The 24,599-nt window shown below is 39.3% G+C and overlaps 1 protein-coding gene across 7 annotated transcripts in view; it reads right to left on the minus strand.

The window, feature by feature from the left end:
* The window catches only part of Anks1b (ankyrin repeat and sterile alpha motif domain containing 1B), an 864,790-nt gene that overhangs the window by 712,320 nt on the left and 127,871 nt on the right, over positions 1–24,599 (minus strand). For all 7 annotated transcript variants that reach the window (XM_050145702.1, XM_050145698.1, XM_050145703.1 and 4 more), the window contains exons 7-8: positions 21,764–21,877; positions 19,691–19,857 (exon numbers count right to left, since the gene is read on the minus strand). In XM_050145702.1, coding sequence (XP_050001659.1) covers positions 19,691–19,857; positions 21,764–21,877 — 281 coding nt within the window. The remainder of the gene's footprint in view (positions 1–19,690; positions 19,858–21,763; positions 21,878–24,599) is intronic.

The following is a 24,599-nucleotide window of genomic DNA, read 5'->3' on the forward strand; positions in this document are numbered from 1 at the left end:
GACATAGCATCCATGCAGTCCTTACTGGCTGATGTAGATGGCAGAGAATTGTGCCTAAACACAGTTCCCTGCTCACTTACACAAGGTTTTTTTTTTAATATTTCTTTTAAAAAAATCACTTAATACAATAGTACATATCACAAAACGTGTTGGTGTTGCCTTGTCAGACAAACATTATTAAAAAAATATCTACAGAAATACCCAATAAGCTGCTAAATGTTCCAATCTCTCTTCTAGCTCAGTATTTCCCTAAAAGACTGCAATATATGAAATCAAGTTATTATAAGTTAACAACATGGCCAGAAAAACTTAATCTGAATGTATGTTGTTACACTGAGAATTGGCTTTCTCTTAGGTCTACGGATGCATCTTAGATACTTCGGCATCTCCAATGGCTCTAACAAAAAATGTTTTTACCTTTAAAGACAAAAATGGTTATTTACAAAGTAATGAAGCTATGAGAGTGGCGAAAATAGCCGTCTTCAAGTTTTCACCGCAAAATTATGGAAGCAAGTACAAGGCGCTGAGAATAAATGGCCGTTAAATGCTCACCCTAAACAAAACAGTTATGTCATCACCTCCCAAGCTCAGAGAACAGCGGAGGAGAGGGAGCAGAAAAATAGAAATATCTGGAAACAGGGAGAAGGGAAGGGATGCCATTTTCTAGGCAATACACAGTCACTGCAACCATAAACACTTAAGAACCACGGATGGGGACAATGGTTCTGCACAGAAGAAGCCATAGGTAGGTAGGATGGAGGAGTTGGGGGACCCTATCTCTCACGGAACTATTCCCCATAAACAGATCCAGGGAATGGGAGGTCATTGCCTTTTACCATGTGCTTACTGGTGACTAAACAATAGTCTCAATTCAACCCGACGGGCACACAGATACTTCCAGTTAAACTCAATGGCTCACACAACAAAACCAAAGTCATGAATCTGGGACAAGGGCAGGTAGGAAGGAGGAAGACTGGTGGGGGGGAAAGGGGGAGGAGTAGCCAGATTGCATTATATGCATGCATAAAATTGACCAAGAGCAAACTAAATTACAGCAGAGAGAAAAAAGATATTAAAAACCATTTACTTATAAAAACAACCCCATTTTATATGTATTTTCAAGTATTTCACTAGAAAATGTAATTGGTCAAATTAAAAGTTTAATATTAGTCTAAGGAAGATAGTAAATAAATAGGTCAATGATTACAATAAACAGTTATGTGTCGTAAAGCAAGGCTCTTCAGTACTTGTATTCAGTACTTCCATGCACTTGGCTACAACATTAGTAACTTAGCAGGATGAACTGTCGCTTTGGGGCTGGTTTGTGTGGGAAAATTCCAATATTGGTTGAGGGCATTAAACCCTAGACATTGGAGCTGAACTTGACAAACAACATGATAAGGGCTGTGCCAAGACAACAGACACTATGATTTTAATCTAATTTTTTTTAGGCATAAGTGTTTATTAAGGAAGAGGGAGAGAAAGGGAGAGAAAGGGAGAGAGAGAGAGAGAGAGAGAGAGAGAGAGAGAGAGAGAGAGAGAGAGAGAGAGAGAGAGAGCGCTTTAATCTAATTATTATGCTGTTTACTACATGCATAAAAATCAAACTGGCCAACAGGCACCTAGCACTCTCATTTTCTGGTTGATTTTTCAGCTCCTACATTAAGACTGACTTCTAGTACATCTCCATTCAGAGCCTTGTCTTTTCCCAAGCAATAGCTGCCAAGATCTTCCTTTGTTTTCCCAGAAGCCTCGGTAACAATTTCTTTTGACCCCATAACACTCTACGAGCCTCCTTCCGTGATTTCCTTAATTTATCGTAAGCCTAGAAGGCAGAAACCACCTTAGTCATTCAGATAATGTCTGATTTAAGCAACCTCTTCTAAGAAAGTACTCAATTATACCAAATGACGATGGTCTGAGTCTCTCTACAAAGCAGGCTTTTGCTGTTGAAAACCTGTGACTATTACAAGAAAAGGCTCTGTCCCCAGCACAACAAACATAAACGTTCACTTAGCCACCGCCATCAGCAGGAAAGGCAAAGAGATTAAGGCAGTAAGCCTTCCTCTCCCACAAATTGGGACTCTATGAAGTACATCTGGGCTGAATAGCTTTCTGTGATTTTATTCTGAACATCTGTTGCCATGAGGCTCTCCATATTAGGTAAAATATTTGTCACCAACCATTACTGGCTAAAGAAACAAAGCTTATATTGAACAAAAACCTTTCGTGGACAAATAATTAACATCTGCTCAGTAATGTGGAAAGGAAGACGAAAGCCGCACACACCTGCACGGTTGAGCGTGGCCAACTGGGCTCACTTGTCCATTTACAGTGACTGATTTCTCACGGACTGCTGTGCGCACTGTGGCAGTACTCACTGGCAGGCAGTGCTAAGTGGACATCATGCTTAGAACTATTCGTTAGTTCAAGCCATAAAGGGCCAGTTGATCAAAGACAGAAACAGCACTGATGTTAAGCAACGCTTGGCAGGAAAACATAACAAGCCAACTACTAATAGGCAAAACCACAACAAGCCTTGTCTAAATTTGCCTCAGATTCTTGTTCATCTGATCTGGGGTGACATTATTCTTCTCAGACGTCATTAACGAGATACAGAACACTGGCAAGCAGCCCATCAATGACAGCAATAAATGGTAATATGGCGAGGCTTCTATCCATGTGGCTTTTCAGTTACCAAAAATCAAGGCTCCCCAGGCTTGCAATGTGCAGAGAAGTATAAATACATAGTTTTGATTTTCTGTTCTATATGGTAGAAAGTACTAAGGGCATTTTAAATAGTCAATTTAAGTAGGAAACCTAAACAGCAAATTGTGAAAATAAATAACAGAACAATGTGTATTTTAATTAGGAAAATTCACAAACTATATGTAATTTTAATCTCATTTAAAATCTCATTTAAGGCAAATTTCAGGAATAATTTGTCATTTAAAATGAAAATTTATCATTAATAATTATATCAAGTTAATGATAAAATATTTACTATTTGTCTATATATAATCATCAATTGATATGTAAAAATTGACATATATTTCTTGTATATGTTGTGATATTTTTCTTATTATATATTCTTCTCTTACACAATATATCCCAACCGTGGCCTCCCGTCATTCCTATCCTCCCAGGCTTCCCACTCCCCTTCCCCTAGACTTACTGCTACTACATATATTTTAATACTCCATAAGCTTCTTTCTCCTGATATATCATTTTTTTGATGGCAAAAAAATCAAAATAATTTCACTCTTTCCTAAAAGCACACGGTAATGCTAACTCAATGTTCACTGGTCAGTCTGCCCTGACCACTTCCTATCAACCCACTCTTCCCTTGATTTCCATTGGATTCACTTTTTTTGTTTTTTTGGAAGATTCTACACACATATGATCAAGACTACTGGTTATGAATCTTTCTGTACCTGGCTTAAACTTTAAAATGCATTCAAAAAAAGGCTTAATATGACTTTTCTGAAGGTCTGATGGTGCTGAAGAAACAACACATAGAACCATATTTATGAGTCGTGAAGGGTTAGAAATGTGTGTTCCCCTTCCGGGTGGTGGTGGCACACACCTTTAATCCCAGCCCTCTGGAGGCAGGAGTAGGCAGATCTCTGTGAGTTCAAGGCCAGCCTGGTCTACAGAGTGAGTTCCAGGACAGACAGAGATATACAGAGAAACCCTGTCTCAAAATAACAAAAAAGAAAAAAAGAGAAGGAAGGAAGGAAGGAAGGAAGGAAGGAGGGAGGGAGGGAGGGAGGGAGGGAGGGAGGGAGGGAGGAAGGAAGGAAAGAAAGAAAGAAAGAAAGAAAGAAAGAAAGAAAGAAAGAAAGAAAGAAAGAAAGAAAAGTGCTCTCCCTAACACACCTGACTCTTCCCATTCTCCCAGTAATGAAAAAGACTCAGGAATCTGCAGCCGAGCTCCCAGAGCTCATGAGTGACACTAGGTTTCATAGCAGGGGCTCTGCTGAGCATGGTGGTGCTGGCATCGAATCCCAGCACTCACAAGGCTTCCTATAACTTCACCGGCAGCCTGATCAACACAGCGAGTTCTGGGCCATCCAGGAATGCAGAGTGAGATACTTTTTCAAATAGAAAAGAGAGAGAGAGAGAGCAGAATTGTGAAACTAGCTTCTTCTGTGACATCAGAGCATCAATGGATGAATTGGTGAATTTATTTTCCCCTGATTTCTGAATGGGCAGCCATTTCTATATACTGGTAGACACCTTTACTCTGTCAACATCAAATAATGACACTGGTTAAATTCAATGAATAACTCTTTAACAATTATTTTCTTTAGTCTCCATTCATGATTTTAGTACCTAGCAACAACCATATTAAACAACCTCATCATTAAGAAGTTAAGCAAAAATTAACCTCCCCAATATCACCAGTGGCCTCCTATTAATGATTCCAAATCATTTTCATTAATTTTGGTAAAAACCGTAGATCATTTCCTCCCCCAAACTATTATTATTCAGTTCTTGTTTTTCTAACAAGGATTTTTCTAGTTCTTCATACTTTTGTCTCTAATAAGTTGCCATACTAACGTAAGTATAACTATTACCAAAGGATCTTAATGCAACAAAAATGTAAGTAGGAGGAGAAGGAACCATATAATCAGGATATATAATGTGTAGGGAAAATCTATTTTCAATAATAGAAAAAATAAAATTAGAAAATGCATAAGTTCTACTAATCAAAAACTAAGCAATCTTGCATATTATCAGCAGACAGCATTTATTGTGGGGGAAAACATGGCCTACTATGACTTCAATAAATAAAATACAAGAAATTTATTAAAAAAACTATTCAGACAATAAATACAAAAATGATGATACTAAGGATAAGATAGTTTAGAATATATAAATGCTTCTCCATTCGCCTTATCTTAGAATTAAAACTATGCATATTTGAGTTTTGATTTACTGATTTCGGGTCACACATTTACTTTGAAACAATTATTTGCTCTCTCTCTCTAAATATATATATATATATATAAATACACACACATTATATGTATATTACATATAATGTTACCACTTCCTAAAGACAAAGAGCCGATTTGCATACGAATGAAAAAAGTGTAGCAGTCAGTCACACTACTCAAGGCAGAGAAAGGAATAGACCTCGACACCACCCACCTCTCGCACCGAATTCAGACTCTACATCTGAACCTGTCTCATAGGACAACGAAATTGGAATTAGAAATAGAATTGCAGCTGTAGACATAAATAATACTGGCATGCAGCGTGAACGTAAAGAGACGGTCTCTCTGAAGAAGGCCGTGCTCTGGAAAGGGTGAATCCCAAAGAAACGTGAGGGGTAAAGGGTCAGCAAGGACACAGGAGCAGTAAGCGGGGCTTCCGGTAGACCTGGGCGAGCCGAAAAAGACAAAGACAAGCGTGGATTTAGAAAACCTCTCACAATCACCCAAATAAAGTTCAGTATGGTGATAGTTAACGCTGATTGGTCAACCCGCCAGAACCCAGTGTTCAGTTACAGCCTCTGCGCATGCCTGTGAGAGATTATCTACATTGGGCGAGCTGACGTGAGAAAACCCACCCCAACGTGGGCAGCACCATTCCAGGGGCTGGAGGCCCAGGCTGAATAAAAAAGAGAGAAGTGGAGTGGAGCAGAAGCTTTCGTCACCCTCTGCTCCCAACTGTGGCGACAATAAAACAGCTGCCTCAAGCTTCTACACTGTGGTGCACCGTGCCTTCGTGCTGTGCGCCCAAATAAGTTGCTTTGCTCAGGTATGATATCACAGCGGTGGGGGAAGTAATTAGTAAGTCAATCGATCAATACCTGCAAGTCTCCTTCCCTAACGCTGGCCACTCCACGTCATAACTGCCCGTATTCTCATCTATACTTGTTGAAAAACTACAACTTCACATCTTGAGGCCACGCGTCAAACTTGACACATAGATGCATAAGCAGAAAGCTGCTGAGGCACATTACAAAACGGGGTGCAGACATTACATTAAAATATAATTAGCAAGCCGGGCGGTGGTGGCGCATGCCTTTAATCCCAGCACTCGGGAGGCAGAGGCAGGCGGATCTCTGTGAGTTAGAGGCCAGCCTGGTCTAGAAGAGCTAGTTCCAGGACAGGAACCAAAAAAAGCTACGGAGAAACCCTGTTTTATATATATAATTAGCAGTGAGTTTGAGGGGGTACGGACATTTCAGCCTGTTCTCGGGAATCAAATCATATTGCCGCCCTGATGAAAAGCCTTTGGTTAAGAGAGGGAAAAGAGGTAGAGCCTCACGCCTGTCCCTGCAGCTCCGCAGAGTGTTGAAGCAGGAGAAACTCGGGTTGGGAAGGAGATAGAGAAGAAAAAGTAAAAAGGGGGATGAGGGGAAGGAAAGAAAAAAAGGTAGAGGGGGACAGAGAGATGAAAGGAGAACTCAATCAATTTTAATGACCTCCACAACTCCACACAACTTTCTAGTCCTGTATCTGCTGGTGTGGAGGCCAGAGACCAACATCCAGGATCCCCCTCAACAGCACCCCACCTTGCTTTTTGAGATAGGGTCTCTCATTCCATCCTGTTCTACTCTGCCTCCGTCCCTAAACTTTAGCCTATCCCAGTGGCCTCTTCCTAACACTTCAACGTATTCAGCTCATTCCTTTTCCTTTTTTTTTTTTCTTTCCTTAGGAAAGAGTATTTCATTATATTCCTATTTTTTTTCCTGATGTTTAGTATGAATGTAGCGTTCTGCCTTTCTAACACTCTGGACCTGAATTTTGCCCAAAGGCCCGTGTGTCGAGGCTTCTTCCCATAGACTCGGGTGATACGGGGAGGTGGGACCTAATGCGAGAAAATCAAGTCATGGGGTGTGCACCAGGCCCTTGTGGTGGATATCACATCCTGCATCCTTTTACATCTCTCTCTTTCTTGCTCTGCTACCATGAGAGGAACACCTTCTTCCGCCACACATTCCCACCATGCTCTGGTGCCTCACGGAGGACCCAAATGCAATAGAGTCAGCCCACCACAAGAGTCAAGGAGTCTTCCTTCCTTAAAAGACAGTTCCCTCAGGCATATTGTCCCCGTGATGGAAAGCTGCCCCATACACCTTTTTTCCAGTTGTAGCTTCCTCAGAGAAGCTTTCTCTAGCGACCTCATAGAAGCAAGCACACCATACATCCTTTATATGTACTCATCACTATGTGTGGTTAGACCCTCTGAGCTGAGTAAATATGCCCCTGGGCTTATGAACAGAACACATTAAAAAATCTGGTTTAGAGACAAGGAAAAAAAAACGAAATATTCTGTCTCCTAGTTGGTCTGTGAATACAGAATATTTTGAGTACTTTGAATGTGCCATTGCTGTATCTATAAAAAGTCTAATTCTTTTATGTTTATGGTGGGAGTCTCAAAAATGGAATATATCAACTTCACCCAAACACTAAGAAAAGTGGGGACCCTTAAGTTTAAGAGCAAAGGTACTAGTGCTCGCTGATAAGGATGTATACTGTCTTTCCCTGTCCTCCACTTACCCTTCCCCCCTGTATGCACAACACCACACACACACACACACACACACACACACACACACACATGCACACACACATGCATGCAGGCACACATGCTTGCATGCTCACACACGCAACTTTATATGCAATGTATTGGTTGTATAATCTGTTGGGAAGAACAAACACCAGTGGACTTGAGCACATGGAAACATGAAGAACATTTTACTTGTGAGCATCCTTCTTCCTCATTTGGTACTCTGCTCATCTTCCATAAGACGTGCTAAGGAGCCAGCTCAAACCCTTTAAGATCATGCTAAAGCTGACAGTGAAGCCTGAGTTAAGACCCAGCATCAAATCCTGAGGCTGGCTTTGTGTGGCTCAGTATCCCAAGGACTGTAACTGGGAGAGGACAAAGCAGTTCTTACCAAACAGAACAATGGCTGAGAAGGAAGGCAGAAACAGCAACAGTTAGGAGTAGCTGAACAAATCGTTCATTATATATGCATATATATTTACTAAAACCTCTCCAATTGATGTGATGGTGACAGACACTTGGAAAAGATAAGAAACTTACAATGCTGCTTGTAAATTCCCTATATAATTCTTATAGAGTTTTATTTGAAATTAGATAGTGCACAGAAGGAAAAAGACGAGACAGGGGATTAAGAGAAAGCCGGAACTCAAAAAGTAACTAAATAATGCCAAATCATTGAAACTGGAGACGTGTGCAGGGGGACGGCAGTGAGTCCCATACCTGATGATTTACGAGATTAACGTTTCAAAATATTCTTCTGCAGTATGTGCGGAACACGGTGGCAGAAAAATTACCCAAGGAATGTATTAAAAATCATCCACCCCCGGACAATGATTCAGAGGGCTGAAGTGAGAATAACTTTGTAAAAACACCATTCCAGAGTGAGAGGCAAGCATATAATAAGGAATAGGAGGATATTTTAACAGGAAACAATGGGGAACGAAGACAGATGGGAAAGTCAGCTAGAACGTGGGGGGAGCATGCTGATGACACACGGAAAAACACACATAAATGACTGGATGGATAAGAGCATGACAGTGTTACCATTTGCTCCTCTGCGGCGGGAGCCACTGCGAGGTGCTCGTCATTATTTAGCTTTATTTTCAGAATAAACCTGCAAATTGTTCGTTTGAGAATTTCTATTTTCAGACATAAAGAAATCTGAAGACAACGGAAATTTTTATCTAAAGCATTAAGATTCAAACGCAAGTCTGTTTGAATTCAAGTTCTTGTTTCTGTGTTATGAATGCAGCCCCGAGTCATAAATGCGGTTTACTGAGGAAATCACGGTAGTGACTAATGCGAGGGCTCGGGAAGGTAGCGAGGACGGCAGCATGCGCGTGAGTGCAGACGGGAAAACTGCATTGGCTCTGTGCGCAGGAGCTTCCTGAATCAAGGCCAAAGGGGGCATTTCGGTTGGGTTGGTTAGTTTTTCAAGACAGGGTTTCTCTGTAGCTTGGAGCCTGTCCTGGAACTAGCTCTATAGACCAGGCTGGCCTTGAACTCACAGAGATCCGCCTGCCTCTGCCTCCCTCCCCGGGTGCTGGCATTAAAGGCGTGTGTACCACCACAGCACGGCTCAGAAGCATTTTCATCAAGGCAGAAATTCATTTGTTCAACAACCAAGTGTGGGCTCTAGGAGTTGGTACCATCTGAAATGGCTCTTCTGAAAGCAGGAGGCATCCCCCTCAGGGACAGACACTTCTCTCTGGCTCACTCCCTTGGCTCATTTTTGAGACTCTCCTTTCCTGCCACCCGCATTTTCTTCTCTACTCATCTTTGGACCAAGTTCAGAATCTGGTTCTCTTTATTAATGAATTGACAGTATGCACTGGAGGCTAGCTACTAAATGGATCTGTTCTGAAAGGGTAAACCAGTGGTTTTCACCCTGTGCCTGGCAGCTCCCTGGAGGGGTCAACTGATCCTCTCACAGAGGTCACCTAAAGACCATTGGAAACACAGATATTTGCATTAAAATTCACATTGGTAGTAAAATTACAGTTATGAAGTCACAACAAAAATAATTTTATGGCTGGGGTCACCACAGCATGAGGAACTGTATTTAAAGCGCCATGGCATTAGGAAGGTTGAGAACCACCGGTGCAGACAATCAAAAGGTTTTTTTTTTGTTTTGTTTTGTTTTAAATACATGTGGCAGAAATAAGAACTCCCACAAAGCTAGTGAAGATAAAACTGTTACTTTTAAAAATTTAAGCCTGAAACTGAAGCACGCCACACCAGTTACGTTTCTCAATTTGCCATTCCTGACTTCAATTCCCTCACAGTCGATCCCAAGTCTCCGGCTGTTATTGCTGTGCGAATTCCAATATTCTTTAGTCGCGGATTAAGTGGTCTTACGGTAAGATGTGTTAGAAGCATGAGCAGTTTCATCAACTTTTTTTCTGGGTTGTCGGTCTACTGTTCTGTTGAAATTAATTTACTCCTCAAGGTGAAAATCACTTCCCTGGACAGAGCAGCGAGCGATTATCACAGTGACATATGCTTGAGCTTGGGCCCAGTGCAGATTCCCTTCCATGTCAGGCAGCAAAATGAGATCATTTCATAATGCCAAGCTGTCCGAGGCCTTCATCCCAAACTGCACTAAGATTTCCCAAACGTGCGCCTTGAAATAGAATTACAAATAGGGTGTGTGACAGCCAGTGAACAAAGTCATTGTGAAAACTGGCTTCAAGTGGTCACAAATTACCATAGTTATTTTCTAAAAGGTGGGGATAGGAGAAGGCTCAATTATTTTAATTTTTCAAGAAAACATTACAATAATACCAAGTGTAGAAGGAATTAGTTTTTCAGGACCATTGAAATAGCTGATAATTCTATAGGTAAGCTTAAAACCAAGTCATAGATTAGACATAAGAAAACCGTAAACAAAAACTGGTGAAATTATACAATTAACTTCAAAAATCGCATAAAATTTAAAATACAAAACTTTAAGCTATTTTTGGGATTTTTCTACCTTAGGTTGCCTTAATAAAGTGCTCTAATATTTAGAAATAGTTGCATGTCAGATATGTTTTAAACAAGCGAGACTGGGAAGGGTGCCTCATTTCTGTAGTCCCAGCACTTGAAGAGTGTGGGGAAGGAGAATTATTGTGAGTTTTGAACTAGCCTATGCTACAGAAGGAGAAAGAACAAACACACAATAACATAATAAGGTGTGCAATAAAGAACAAACACACAATGGCATGATGAGGTGCACATAAAGAACAAACACACAATGACATGATGCGGTGAACAATAAAGAACAAACACACAATGACATGATGCGGTGAACAATAAAGAACAAACACACAATGACACGATGCAGTGAACAATAAAGAACAAACACACAATGACATGATGCGGTGAACAATAAAGAACAAACACACAATGACATGATGCGGTGAACAATAAAGAACAAACACACAATGGCATGATGAGGTGAACAATAAAGAACAAACACACAATGACATGATGCGGTGAACAATAAAGAACAAACACACACTGACACGATGCGGTGAACAATAAAGAACAAACACACAATGACATGATGCGGTGAACAATAATGTAAAAAAATCATTCAAATTATAGTGAAAAGCAGGATGTTGATTGGCTGGAAAATTCTATAAACATAGCACAAAATGATAAGAAATAATTCTTAATATGTTGGGGAATCTGAAATTAATAATATTAAGAATGAGACATATTTAAATGCTTATAGTAATTTATATAAGTTATTAAGAATTGAATAAAGTACTTATATTAGATTTCATTAAGTTTTGTTTGTAATTACCTAAAATATGACTTGACCTAAGATATTGATGATTTCTACTGTGAAGGAGTCAATGATATAATTTAGCTGAGTATTTAATTTTACCTTCAAAACAAACTTGAGCCACTCATTACTCAAAAAAAAACAACAGACTAACTAGATTCTATTCATAAGTTTATACCAAAATCAGATATCAAACCTACTTCTTTATTCCTATAACATGTTCAATTTCACAAATATTTATGAAGCATGCGAATATCTATGCTAAGCACATGCATCCAGGTTAACAATTTCCCAGTATTCAAGCAGATTATTAAACAAAGCCTAAACAGAAGACCCATTTACTAATGATCCAAAGAAGATTATAGAATTCACATAACAAATTTATAAACATTAATATTTGATCCAAGTGTCAGAACTAAATATAGAAGGATCATAAAAGATGTTAGGAAGAATAGTTTCAATTAAGTGATGATGGTATGAAAATAATTATTTGTAGATAAAAACTGAACACAGAAATAAAGGCAAACACAATTAAAAGTGATGCATCTTACTGAAACACTGCACTTATACAGGAGATTCCTGAGAGATAAGGTGGAAATGCATGTTGTAGCTAAAACAGTCAGGCCGCAAATGCGTCAGTTAAAGGTTGGGATTATTGCAGTGAGGACTGGTGCGGATTTTTGAAGAGTCTGCTTGCCTAGACAGTTGGAGGAGAATGCGTGGCTAACATCGCACTTTAGGCATATCACACTCACTGGGTGCCAGCACTCAGAAAAAGTGGTAGACAATGGGGAAAACTGAAGTAAGTGGGCAGGATGAGAAGCTCCTACAGTAACTGAGGTAAGAGGTGAAGAAAGTCTAAGGCCAGGAAGACGACAGCAATAATGACAAGCTGAGGATACGTCATCTTTGAATATACTAGGGAAAGATGGGGGTCATCGAAAGGTAAATCATAGGCTTGGAATACACTGGCCAGAGCTTTTTGCATGAACCACTCACCCAAATTCAACCTCCCTTGTTGCAGAATAATTGTTTAACTGTGCAAAGATGTGCTGCATTTGTTTATGTGGTAGAATAATTGTTTAACTATATCAAGATGTGCCACATTTGTTTAATTATGTGACGATGTGTTGCTGTTTTACCTTGCCTGCCTAAGTCACCTGATTGGTCTAATAAAAAGCTGAATGGCCAATAACAAGGCAGGAAGTATATGCAGAAGTAGGAGGAGAAATTTAGGCTTGGGGAAAGAAGAAAGAAAGGGAAATGATAGGAAGACACTTGGGGCCAGACAGACAGACACAAAGAAAACAGGAAAAGTAGGACATACAGAATGAAAGAAAGGTAAAAAGCTCCAAGGTAAAACATAGATGAACAGAAACAGGTTAAATTAAGTTAAAAGAGCTAGGGGGAGAAGCCTAAGATAAGGCCAAGCATTCATAAATAATAAGTCTCTGTGTCATTGAGATCTGGTTGATGGCCCAAAGAAAATGCCAACTCTGCTCCCTCATCTTCTGGGTATACTACTGACATTTCAGGAACTGAAATATGGGGTGAAATTAACTCTCATTGAATTCTGCACCTTTGTTTGAGTGAAGAATCCCAGCAAGTCACACCATTTGTCATGTGTGCTGTCCCTAAGACATACTGAGCTGCTTATGACTTCTATGAGACTGGTCCAAGAACAGAACATTTGACATACCAATAGAGAAATCCTCCACAAATAAATGAAATAACTATTCAAAAGTTTGAACCAACTTGGTCAAAGTCTGCAAGACATAAAGATCACCATGGGATATCTTTAGCAACACAGAAGACAGAGAAGCAGATCTTTTATACAGCTGAGAAAAGGTGGTGACAGAATTTTCTGATAAAGAAATCACCTTTTGGGAATTTCAAGTCATTCCCTGCTCATAAACCAACACAACAGGCTCATAAATCCATATAATTTCATACCCTACGTGGCTAGATTAGTCCCTCCATAAGAAAGATGGCTGGGATCCTGTGCTCCAAATAATTGAAGACGTTTTCTACTTATGATAATCAACCACAGCCCTTCTATTTGCCGTGTTTTCCTTGTGTGTCTCCATTCAGTGACCCTTTGCTGAGAGACTACCACAAGAAGGAAGCTGTGTTTGGCAGGACAGATTAGAGATTAACCAAACATGGACCCTCTCATCACGGACTCTATCAGACGCAATCTGCCAATGTAAACAACAAACCTTGTCAAAGTGAAGGCCCGTGAGGTAGCAGCTCAGCGGAGTGAGCGACTATGGTAGTGCCTCTTTTCCTCAAACATCTTCCTAGAAATACTACAGATTTTAAAAGTTCTTACAGAGGTAAAAGTGGGGTCAGAAATTTGCCATTCTGATTCTGGGCTTTTCCTGGCATGCATTATGTATTCAATATGCATAGGAGCTTAGTGATACCATTTGGGAGCTATTAATATAATTAATATAATTGTAGACAACAGAATCTAGCGTCTACATTTTTTAATTCCTAGAAAACCTGCTAGAAAAGCCCACACCTGGCTGAATCTATGGCAACTCTGAGTCCTACTTCTCAAAACTATTTTTAAGCCAAAAAAAAAAAAAAACCTAAATTATAGTCAGAAATTTTCTCCGGATCACTATCTATGTTACCACTACTTATGACTTAATATCACTAGTAAAAAATGTAATATATGTTAAAGAATTATTTATAGCCCTGTAAGAAGAGCTCTCTATGGACTGTTCAGAAACTCAGAACAAAAAGTCCCCTGACAGCCACCGAGGCCTCTCTCTCCTAAAACATATTAGAACATGTTTGAAAGTAAGCTTCATTCTAGAAACAGACTATACGATGCATGTGTTGGCATGTGTGTGTACAGGTGTGTGCCTACTCGTGTGTACAGGTACACCTATGTGAGGGGGTACAAGTGCACACATATACATAGCCACGTAGAAGTCAGAGGTCAAGCTGTGCAGTTGTCCACCTTTGGGAAAAAAGAGTCTCTTGCAGAAACCTGGGGCTTTCTCGGTGACTAAACTAGATGAAGCGTGACCCCAGGGCCCTCCAGTCTGTCTCCCTAGCACTGGACTTTAAGTACACCATCATGCCTGTTTTTCTCTTTTCCTTACAAGGGTTTTGGGGAATGGACTCCGGTCCTCACATTTATGTCACAAGCATCTCGCCATGAGCTGGATCCCCAGAGCCAGCATCTGACTTTTAGACCATCTAATAGAACAGCTCACACTTCAGAATCCGACCTGGAAATGAAGATTTTGTTATAGTATAAAGTGAACAAGAGAGAGATCATGGGGACCGTTGAGCAACACTACCCAGACCATGCTGGCAATCCCCAGATAGACAGACAGCACTGGATGCCACTGCGTCCAGGGTTTCCTTTGGAGGAAACACAGAGTAGAACATTTCTTCCCTCGACTGCCTTACCTGTTTCTTTTAAACATAGGCTAATGAGGAAATAATGCTTTTTCTATTTAGACCTAAGCTGAATGATTTCCTGACTCAATCTGCTGTAATCCTCATATTACATCAGAGTTCCTACAGCCAGGTGTGTTCAAATCTAAGCCATGTGCATTTTGTTTATATAAGTGATTAAAATAAGACAACAGAATAAATAAAGACAGTAGAGAAATTTTATATGATTTTATATTCTTTTGAAAACAAACTTCATGAGTTGGTAAAGAATATGAAAATATTACTTCAAAAATCCTATCCTAGATTATATAACGTTCTGATTCAACTTGGAAAATGGTCTCATATGCATGTTATAAGAGCATTCAGAAACGATTAACTTTTGAATTTAAATGTAGGCAAGGTAAAATATAATTTTAACTTGAGTTGGTTTTTAAAGATAAAATCTCTAGGTTAATAATAATAAGTAATTAATTTTTAATTCATTTATAATGGTAAAATTATTTGAATAGAATCAAACATCTCTGATTTAAAAAAAAAAGGAAGTTCTTACATAAGATATCTGATTTTGTGTCAAATTCCTGAATCAGAGTGCCCTCTATTGGAAGAAAATAGGAAATAAAAGTTGTACTGAACTAAGGAAAAAGCAGTCCAAGCTCAAGCTACATCACGAAAATCTACAATACATTTATGAATGATATGATGTTACAGAGCATATTTTCCTTTTATTTTGTAATTTCTTAATTAATTTTGAAGTTATGAATAGTACTAAAACAAACAAGTCAGATATTTTGGCACATCTAAAACTAAATTGCACTCAAACTGATTGCACATCGTATTGCTAGAAATACAAACAACAAAAAATGTTTTCTATATGTAAAGCTTTGATACAGCACAAAAATAATTGTAAGTTTGGACAGTTGTCAGAGTATAGCATAGTTTAAACTTGTATCATGATAAGAAGACAGTCTCTGTCCTTTCCAGATATACATACTGGTATGTCAACCCCCAGAAGAGTAGAGCAAAGGACTCTGGGAGGTACCCAGGTGATGAGCACATAGCCATTGGTGGTGGACAGTACCTCCATGCCTAGCCAACCAAGAGCCTGATTTTCCCCTCTGTCCTCAGTCATGTGGGGAAACACGAGAAGACAAAGACAGGTAACCCGCAAACCAAGGGACAGGCTCTTCACAGATGCCAGCTTTGCATGAAGCCTCTGGAATTGTGGGAAATAATGTTTCTCTTCAAGCTACACAATGGGTGATAACTTGCTGAAGAGTCAAAACCAAGATATTCCCTAGTTCTAGAACTTAAACAAAAATGAACAAGTTAGAGAACTGAAGAAGTTAGCCACGACAAGATCTACATGATTTGTTCGAGCGCAAAAAAAAAAAAAAAAAAAAAAAAAAAAAAAAAAAAAAAACCTCATACTGTATGGTGTTATTAACTCTGCTCTCGTGTTAGGCCTGAACTGGCTTATAAAGATTCTGGCAGGATTTTGTTTTAACAGATCAACTAGATGCCCGTTAAAATAATGTAGGGGGCCTCTCTAAAAACAACTGGTAAGAGCAGCCAAGATGTTTTTTTCTAACATGGACTTGCTGTGTAGCCAGGGCTGGCCTCAGTTTGTTATATAGCCCTACGTGGTTGTGATCCTCCTGCTCCAGCATCCTAAATGCTGGCATTCACAGATATCCGCCATCACACCCAGCTCCCTCTCAGCTGGTTTTGACTTAGGGGCTATGACATATGAGCACTTATTTTTTTTTAAAGCCTTTCCTCGTTACTCTAAGGCAAACTCATTGATGAGAACCACAGTCTATCCCCAGAATACCCAATGAATTGTCACCTTTAATCTTCCAAAGTATCAAGGGAACTCCCCTAGAGTTAGTCTCCTGATCTGTCGCTGTTCTCTGATGATACAAGGAGTGATATACAATACAACCCAGCTCCAGAGTCGGGATCTGAGTCTAAGTATTCTGGTCATGTGACCCTAAAGGGGAGAAATGATCAGAGTTTCCGATCCTTTGCTGTCTCACCTGTAAAATGAGAGAAATAATAGTATCTGCTAGGTCTTATCACTATTCACCTAACTTGTATTTCCATCTTGGTAAACCATTCTTTCCACGTTGCACACGGATTCTGACCTCTGCGTTTGCACGCACTATTTTCTCCAGGCTGTACACCTCCCTGATTCAATCATTTCAAGAAAAGCACAAGGTATATCCCACCTTCCCTTTCTCCAGGAACCATTAGTCTTAAAGCACACCCAGGAAGCTCCCAGGGAACACCAGTAGATCCCTGATCTCTTGCTTCTTAAAGTTTCTTTAACCACGGGGTAACGTACGATAAGAAATGCAGCTGAGAATTTAAAATACCAGTTCCAGGTTTAAATCTTCAGTGTGGCATATGCCAGATGAGTCCTTTCCCAAATTTATAATTTCACCATTAGGACTGTTTAGTCGTAGTTTGAATCACATAAAACACTAGAATAATAGGTAGCAAGCACCTATTAAGTATCAATTCATAATATACATATTTATTTTATGTGTTAGTCTTGTCTATAAACAGTGACTGAAGGCTCCTTGAGATGGGAGTCTTGAACTCTCTGAAGTCAACTACAGTCTTGCATAGTGAACCTACCTATAATTTTGAACACGGCAATGGCCGCCTATACTAGGCGACCTAAAAGCACTTTATTAAGCTGTTCGTATCATGAGGGGACAATCCTTAGCAATACTCGAGGAAAAATACTTCAACAAATGGAAACAAACAAGAGACAGAACAGATGAATACAGATAAGAAATAGGCTATAGAGTAGGTCAAAGTAATTGGATGGCTTTTTGAACATTCAGTGATGTTTCTGCCAGATTTATCTTCTGAAAGACCAGTTCCAATGATGGCTTTTATCTGCCCAAATTTTTTTATGTTTTTCTCATTTCCTAAAGAATAAATATCAAAACGCTAAGCCCAGTATTCAAACCACCTACACCTAACTACATTAATCCCTTTAATCGTATTTCTCATCCTTGCCCTCAGTAAATTCTATTACTAATAAATGGAATCTCTTGCTCCTATGTATACTTTCTGCTACCCCACCTTACTTAACCTTTGATATTTTCATACGACAGCAATTTCAAGGAATACGGTTAGATTATTTGTCACCAGAACTAAGAGTATAGGAACGTCTGGGCTCAACTAGGGAAGACTTAGTTTCAACCATGAGCATTAGTTTCTCCCTTGCTGCTTCAGTTAGTGAAGCAAAGTAGCCACCTTCTCCAAAACGTATGTGTGCCAAGAGCTCCTATCCTCACTCCCTAAAACGTATACGCCTACATCCCACTCTCCAAAAAGAACACAGAGCCCAGGCACACAAGATGCAGGGTAAAAGAAAAACATTTAGAGCTTCTGCTGGACTTTGTCTCTGTTTTCCTAACTGAATTTCTTGATTTCTTGTGAAGTAAATCTCTCTTGGTTTGCATATGTAGCACTGGGATAGTGTGTGTGCGTGTATGTGCATATAGATAGATATTATTGGTGTGTGTGTATCTATATCTATATCAACACATATATATCAACACACGAGGAATGTTTGTCTAAGTTGGTTTGTGAACATATTTAATAAAAAGCCTTTAGAAAGCATTGACCTAGAACATTAGGGCCTTGTGGATATCTGTGGGTTTCGAAGGATGATCTAGAATTTGACAATTGATAGAAAGCTTTAGGGATGGCTATAAAAATCCAGGCATCCTGTATTAGTTCTATGGTTCAACTACGCTCCAAGTTCTAAGTGGCTTTCCAACAGATGTTAGGCTGCAATAATCTGTACTTTGAAGATAGTTTTTGGCTTCTAAGAGGGGCATTTTATGCTGATGAATATAAATATCTCATTAATAAAAGATTTTTATTTTGTAAAGCCTATAAACTTCTGGTGTAAGGTATATATAATTATTCCAGTTATTTGTAATGGATTGGAGGAAGGGCAGTAATGGGACAGCCGCAAAGAAAAAAAAAATGGAACAACAACCAAAAAAAGTAGGGCTGGGAGGTAAGTTTAGCTGTTGAACTAGATCAGCAGGCGATTTCCGGAGAAACGGTGTCACGCCTCCGTTCCAGGAGCGAAACAAAGTGCAAGTTCCCGAAACGGACAAGCACCATACTGAGAATTGTTTTGAATTTTTAAAATAATATGACATACTTATCGCGGTGTACTCTATTATATACTCTCGAGTAACGTGCCGGACTGCTCTAGCAAATCAAGTCCTAAAAGTGAGTAAATAGTTTGTATCAAACAACCTATTTCCTTCAATCCTCTACAGACTATGAATCATGCCTTCATGGCCAAAAGTGGGCTTATAACCCATAATTTAAAACTGATCAATTACATTTTTTTTGCGATTGTTGATAGAAAAAGCTACAATCAACAAGGATATCTAACTCATACTTTAGATCCTGAGGTCACAAATGGGACTCTCTGGGCATCTAATGTCATGAAAACATGTAAGCTGAGCTGTCCCACCGTAACTAAAGAATTATACACGTGGTTTTGCTGTATTTTGTTCTTAAGGAGGAGTTATAGAGACAGCAGAGAGGACAGACAAAAGAAATGTTTTTTTTTTTCCTTCAAGAGTCGAGGAAATTATGCTCAATTAAATTAAATATCCATTCTCAAAGAAACTGCAACTTGCATGTCACAGAAGGAAGTCTAACCCTAGTGACACCATGACAAACGATTAGCCCTGGGCCACCCCCTCAGTCCATCCCCAGCATTCTTCTTCCCCTGCACCCGCTGCAGAGAGACAACCCCATGAACAGTAGGGAAAAGCTCACAGGGAGACTGACTGACATTCGACATAGTGAACCTGATAACCTAGTAAGTCGACCGTTCCCATGCCACGGTGGCATGCACCACACTGGAAAGACAGACGCGGAAAGACAGACGGACGCACGCGTTGTCTTCATGCCCCCCTTACTTACTACACTCTGGCTTCCATTTTTCCCAAGTTCTTCCTCTGAAATCTTGCTCAAATTATCTAGGTAGTGGTCTGAAATCGTATGGCACAAATCTTCGAAGGAATAATCCTTCTCCTGACAGAGTTTTATTTCATCCAGGAGTTTTGATAGTTCCCCGGTGACAGTTTCACCTAGAAGAAAACAGTTTTTTTTTTTCAGATGTTGCAAGAAATAGTATTACTAAAGTGTAATGTTAAATAATATAAACGAGACTACTATGTTGACAGAAGACAAAACACAGCAAGTAAGTAGGTAGAAACATCTGGCCAGAGCAAGGTACTAAGCATAATTAACATATTTGCATATTCATATATTTACATAACACATGTTTACATAATGCATATGACATAGTAACATAAAGTAAGAAATGAACATGAGCATGCTAACAGGCAGAGGAAGTTCAAAGTTTGGCTATAGCTATTCTTTGTCAAAATAGAAATCAGTATTGAAAGTTTAAGGACAAATAGTCCTAACTAGCTACTGTTTTATTTATGATAGAATCTGACTTTCTGTGGCTGCAGAATGGGCAGTGAACTCAGTCCTTCACACAGGGTAGGCCAGGGCTAACTGCTGACACTTGGATCTATTTCTCCATTCTTACTGGCATTTTACTCCACTGACAGGATCCATGACTCATTAACAAGCTTAAAATAATGTCAAACACTTACTTCCTATTTTCAATGGGACATAAAAAGTATTAACTTCTTTAAACAAATAATTACACATGTGGACAATTGGGATTGTGATATATGAGAAAAAGGGGGAAATGGAGGAATAGACAATATTATCGTCTGTCTTGTAAGTTCAATTGACAAAGGGGCTAAACGCATAGACTTCTATTTCTCCAAAAAAAAGAAATACGATTGGCCAGTAGATACATAAAAAAAAAAAAGTTCAAAATCACTGACCATCAGGGGACCAGGAATTAAAATCACAAAGTGATCTCATATCTCGTGGATATAATCAAAATGACGGAAGAGAGCAGGTGCTGGTGAGGCTGTGGGTCAAGGAGAGCCTGCACGCCGCTGTGTGAATATACGCGCCACTGTAGAAAACACGCGTGTTCTTCGGTACCAGCATCCTACTTCTAGCGCTGACCTCAAGTAAATGAAGTCAACATCTTTAAGAGAAATACACATAGCCCCATTTTAGCTGAAACCCTACTTAGGATGACTGAAATATGAGGAAAAATTAAACGTCCATGGTTGGAGAGATAGAGAGGGAAAAATAGAAAAATAAATAGCAGACCATTGTGAATGCTTAAACGAAGGGCCGCTTTCTTTTGAGAAACACTAACGAAACTGGCAGTGATTTTGCTGAGCTGAATGAGGCTGAAATAAACAAATACTGCTTGACCTTGCACATATGGGCAACTTATAAAGGTTAACTTATCAAGGCAGACAGTGGGATAGTGGTTACTATAGGCCGTGGTGAGAAGGGGATGATGGATCTAGTGATTAAAATATTCACGGTTTCGGTTAGGGGTGAACAAGTCAACTCAGGGCATCTAATGTATAGGGCAGTGCGGTGAAGATGGGTAAAAATACTATCATATGTCCCCGAATTCCCCAGGACATTTGATATTGTCCTCACCACATAAAGCTGTCATTATGCAAAGTGAAACATTTGTTAATTAGTTTGAATGCGACAGGAAAGTCACAGTGTGTGTGTGTGCATGTCAAAACGTCACATTCTATGCTACAAACATAAAATTATTATTTGCCAGATATGCCTCAATAAAGCTAGGGAAGATACATTCGTGAAAATAGCCATTTCTACTCCACGTAAACTTTATTTCGGAAAGGATTCCTAACTGCTTTGATCAGTGCCCTATGTCAGCGCCACGAGCCCTCCCAAGCAAGCAGCAGAAAAATCTATAAATGTTGACTGAGTAAGTAAGTATACAAAATGCAAAGCACAAGCCACAAATAACTAGACTGGAAAGGTCCACTGGTGTTGGCCCATCTAATGCACTTAGGCAGATCTGACCGGAGAAGTCTGGTATGACTGTTTCCGGGGCTTTCGTCAGGTACGCACTTTTACTCTTTTGGGAAGGAGACTCAGCGGGAGACGAAAGGTGTGTCTCTTGCGGCGTGTCTTCCTGAGCATGCTCTCCCAGGACGGCTGACCTTTCCACGCCTTCTAAATAGTCTGGAAATACAAATTTCCGAGGTTATGCACTTGGATGCGTGTGTAACAAAAATCAATAGCTATCACAAGTTCTTCAAAAAAAGAATAAAACGAAACTGAACCAAACCCGGAGAACTTCAAGAGAAGCTTAATAAAACATTTAAGTAAAAACATGTGTTTCCTTAAAGATAAACATGTTCACTGGAGACACAAGTGCCTTTTGCTCTTGTTAAATATTTTCTGTTTGGCAATTTAAAGTCCCCCAGAAGACGTGTCAAGTAGATACTGTTACTAACACAGAGACTTCAAACCAGATGACTATAACCAACCTCTTGAGTAACAGAAGTGGATGAAAAGGTGGTGTGGGCTTGAAAGATAAGCATAATATCTGTGCTACATTTTATTTATATACAGAAAAAATACTCACCCCTGTTACTCTTGAAATAATATCCTGCATGCAACTTATCTTTTGCTTTTGCTTTTTCTATAAAGTCATAATAATAACAGCTTAGTTCTTAATACTTAATATGTTTGCCTGTATAATCCTTATGAAACTGGCATGTTCACTATTGCTAGCTCAGTTTGCATAGGTCTGGGGCGTTGCTGTTGTATTCGAGATCTGAGATAGGGACCCATTATGTGGCCCAGGCTAACCTTGAACTTGTGACCCTTCTGGCTTAGCTTCATGAGTTCTGAGATTCCAGGTATCCATCACCACACCCAGCTCTACCTCAACCTTAAAGACGACAACTTAAAAGAGGAGTTTTGTTAATTCATTCCGCTAACAAATGGTAGAACCAGATAGACAAAGGATATGAAAACATGTTACCTTTGTCTTAATCCTAAGGGAAACTACACTGGATACCCAGATAAATGTCAAAGAATATTCAGCCTGGCTAACACAGGAAGCACAGGGCATGTTTAATGGCAGGTGCTCCATCTAAAAGTTCGGCACTTTCATAAGCCAGGAGCCTGTATTTTCACAGACGCCAAAATTCTAAAGATTTAACTATAATTCTGGATTTTTTTAAATGCCAGCAACTAATTTTGTTCTTCAGAGAACAGTGCTCATAAAATATGTGTGACCTAAAAGAAACATATCTGCCACACCCCAAAAGAGTTCAGCCTGTGTAGGGCTGGTTTATAGCCCTCTTCTGATGGAGTGAATCAGATCTCCCACTGGGGTCCTTTGCTTGTATTCTTTATTCAGAAAGAATCTGCTTCATGAGACTCCACTTGTGAATATGTATGTTGTACGCCAGCCACTTGTGTCCCCGCACCCTTAGAATAGTTTAGATCAAAGGACAAGTCTACAAGGCAAATTCGACCAGGAAAAGAAAGTAACCTGCAGAATCGTATCCTGAAAATTTCTGGACCATGTAGTAACTATGTAAATTTAACAGCAATATTAACAACAACAAAAATCGTTGTAATTTGTAACTACAAATTGGTAATTTATAATTGAGAAAGCCATTGATAAATTGACTTTATTTCAATACCAAAAACATCTAAGAAAGGAAATAATATAAGGTATTTTCCAGTGACAGGAAATACTAAAAATTCTCCTAATATACCCCAGTGCAAACTGATACACTTAATCAACCTTGGCCTGTAATGAAGCAGACAGTTTGCTCCGACAGGATATTTTTATCATACTGAACCATCTAATATGTTTGAAAACCCTAAAATTATATCTTGCCCCCTTTTAGTAAGAAAATTTTATTTTACTTTCTCCAAAAATATAATATCCACAAAAGTCAGGATTTTTAAAGTTCCGTTGAAGGCAAAAGTCTAACCTGAAATACAAATGCATTGAGGGTAGACGATAGATAAGAACAAGGTACGCCATTTTTCTTTTTAGTGTTCATCCAACTTGACTTAATTAGAATTAATATGAAAAGTCATACTTGGATTCTCTGATTCACCTGGAGGTGTTCTGACTTGCATTCATCTTCTTTTTTGACAAAGAAACAAACTTATAGGGGCCTAAGCTTCCAGGAAAGGCTTTAGAAGTCAGTTAAGAAAGGAGCATGGTGACCATTTAACCTCCATACCCATATGGCTTTCCCTGACCCCTGTATCCACATTTCCATAGCCCCATCTGGTTTTCATTCAGAAGTTTTCTTACAAAGCAATGCTGTTCTTCACTTTCCCATCTGATAAGGAGCTGCCTTGCTTCTCTCTCCACTATTGCACTTGTAACCAATCTACCTGCAGGAGGAATGACTGGAGTTCTTTCGGCCAACTGCACTTTCAGCTGTTGGCAGTTCAGCCTTCATGTATTATCTCTGCTACATGGCACAGGGCAGAAATAGGAGTATGAGCAAGCAAAAAAAATCTATCAGAGCTCCAGTGTCCCTCATGAGTAAGGTCGATGATACATAGCTACTTCATAATTATAGAAATCAGACAAAATTATAGAAAAGTCTATGAAAAAAATCTTATGGTGTTATTCAAAGGGAAGATAATATTGGATCATTACCAGTTCCTAGGGCCTATTAACTTCAAGCTAGCAGGTTCCACATTTACTACATGATTTTTTAAACATTTTTATATCAAGTAGTACATGAGTAACTCTTTCAGTACAGAGTAAACACAGAACGAAAACATTTAAATGAATTATTATTCATCTTAAAATATGCCAGGAAAAATATAGAAATAATGAGCTAATTAAAAATCAAACACTAACTCAAAGCCCCGATTAAAACTTATGACAGCTTCAATTTAACCGTGGCTGTAAGGC

The sequence above is a fragment of the Alexandromys fortis genome, unplaced genomic scaffold (assembly GCF_014885135.2).
Source record: "Alexandromys fortis isolate MF-2015 unplaced genomic scaffold, M_Fortis_MF-2015_v1.1 scaffold_50, whole genome shotgun sequence".
NCBI lineage: Eukaryota > Metazoa > Chordata > Mammalia > Rodentia > Cricetidae > Alexandromys > Alexandromys fortis.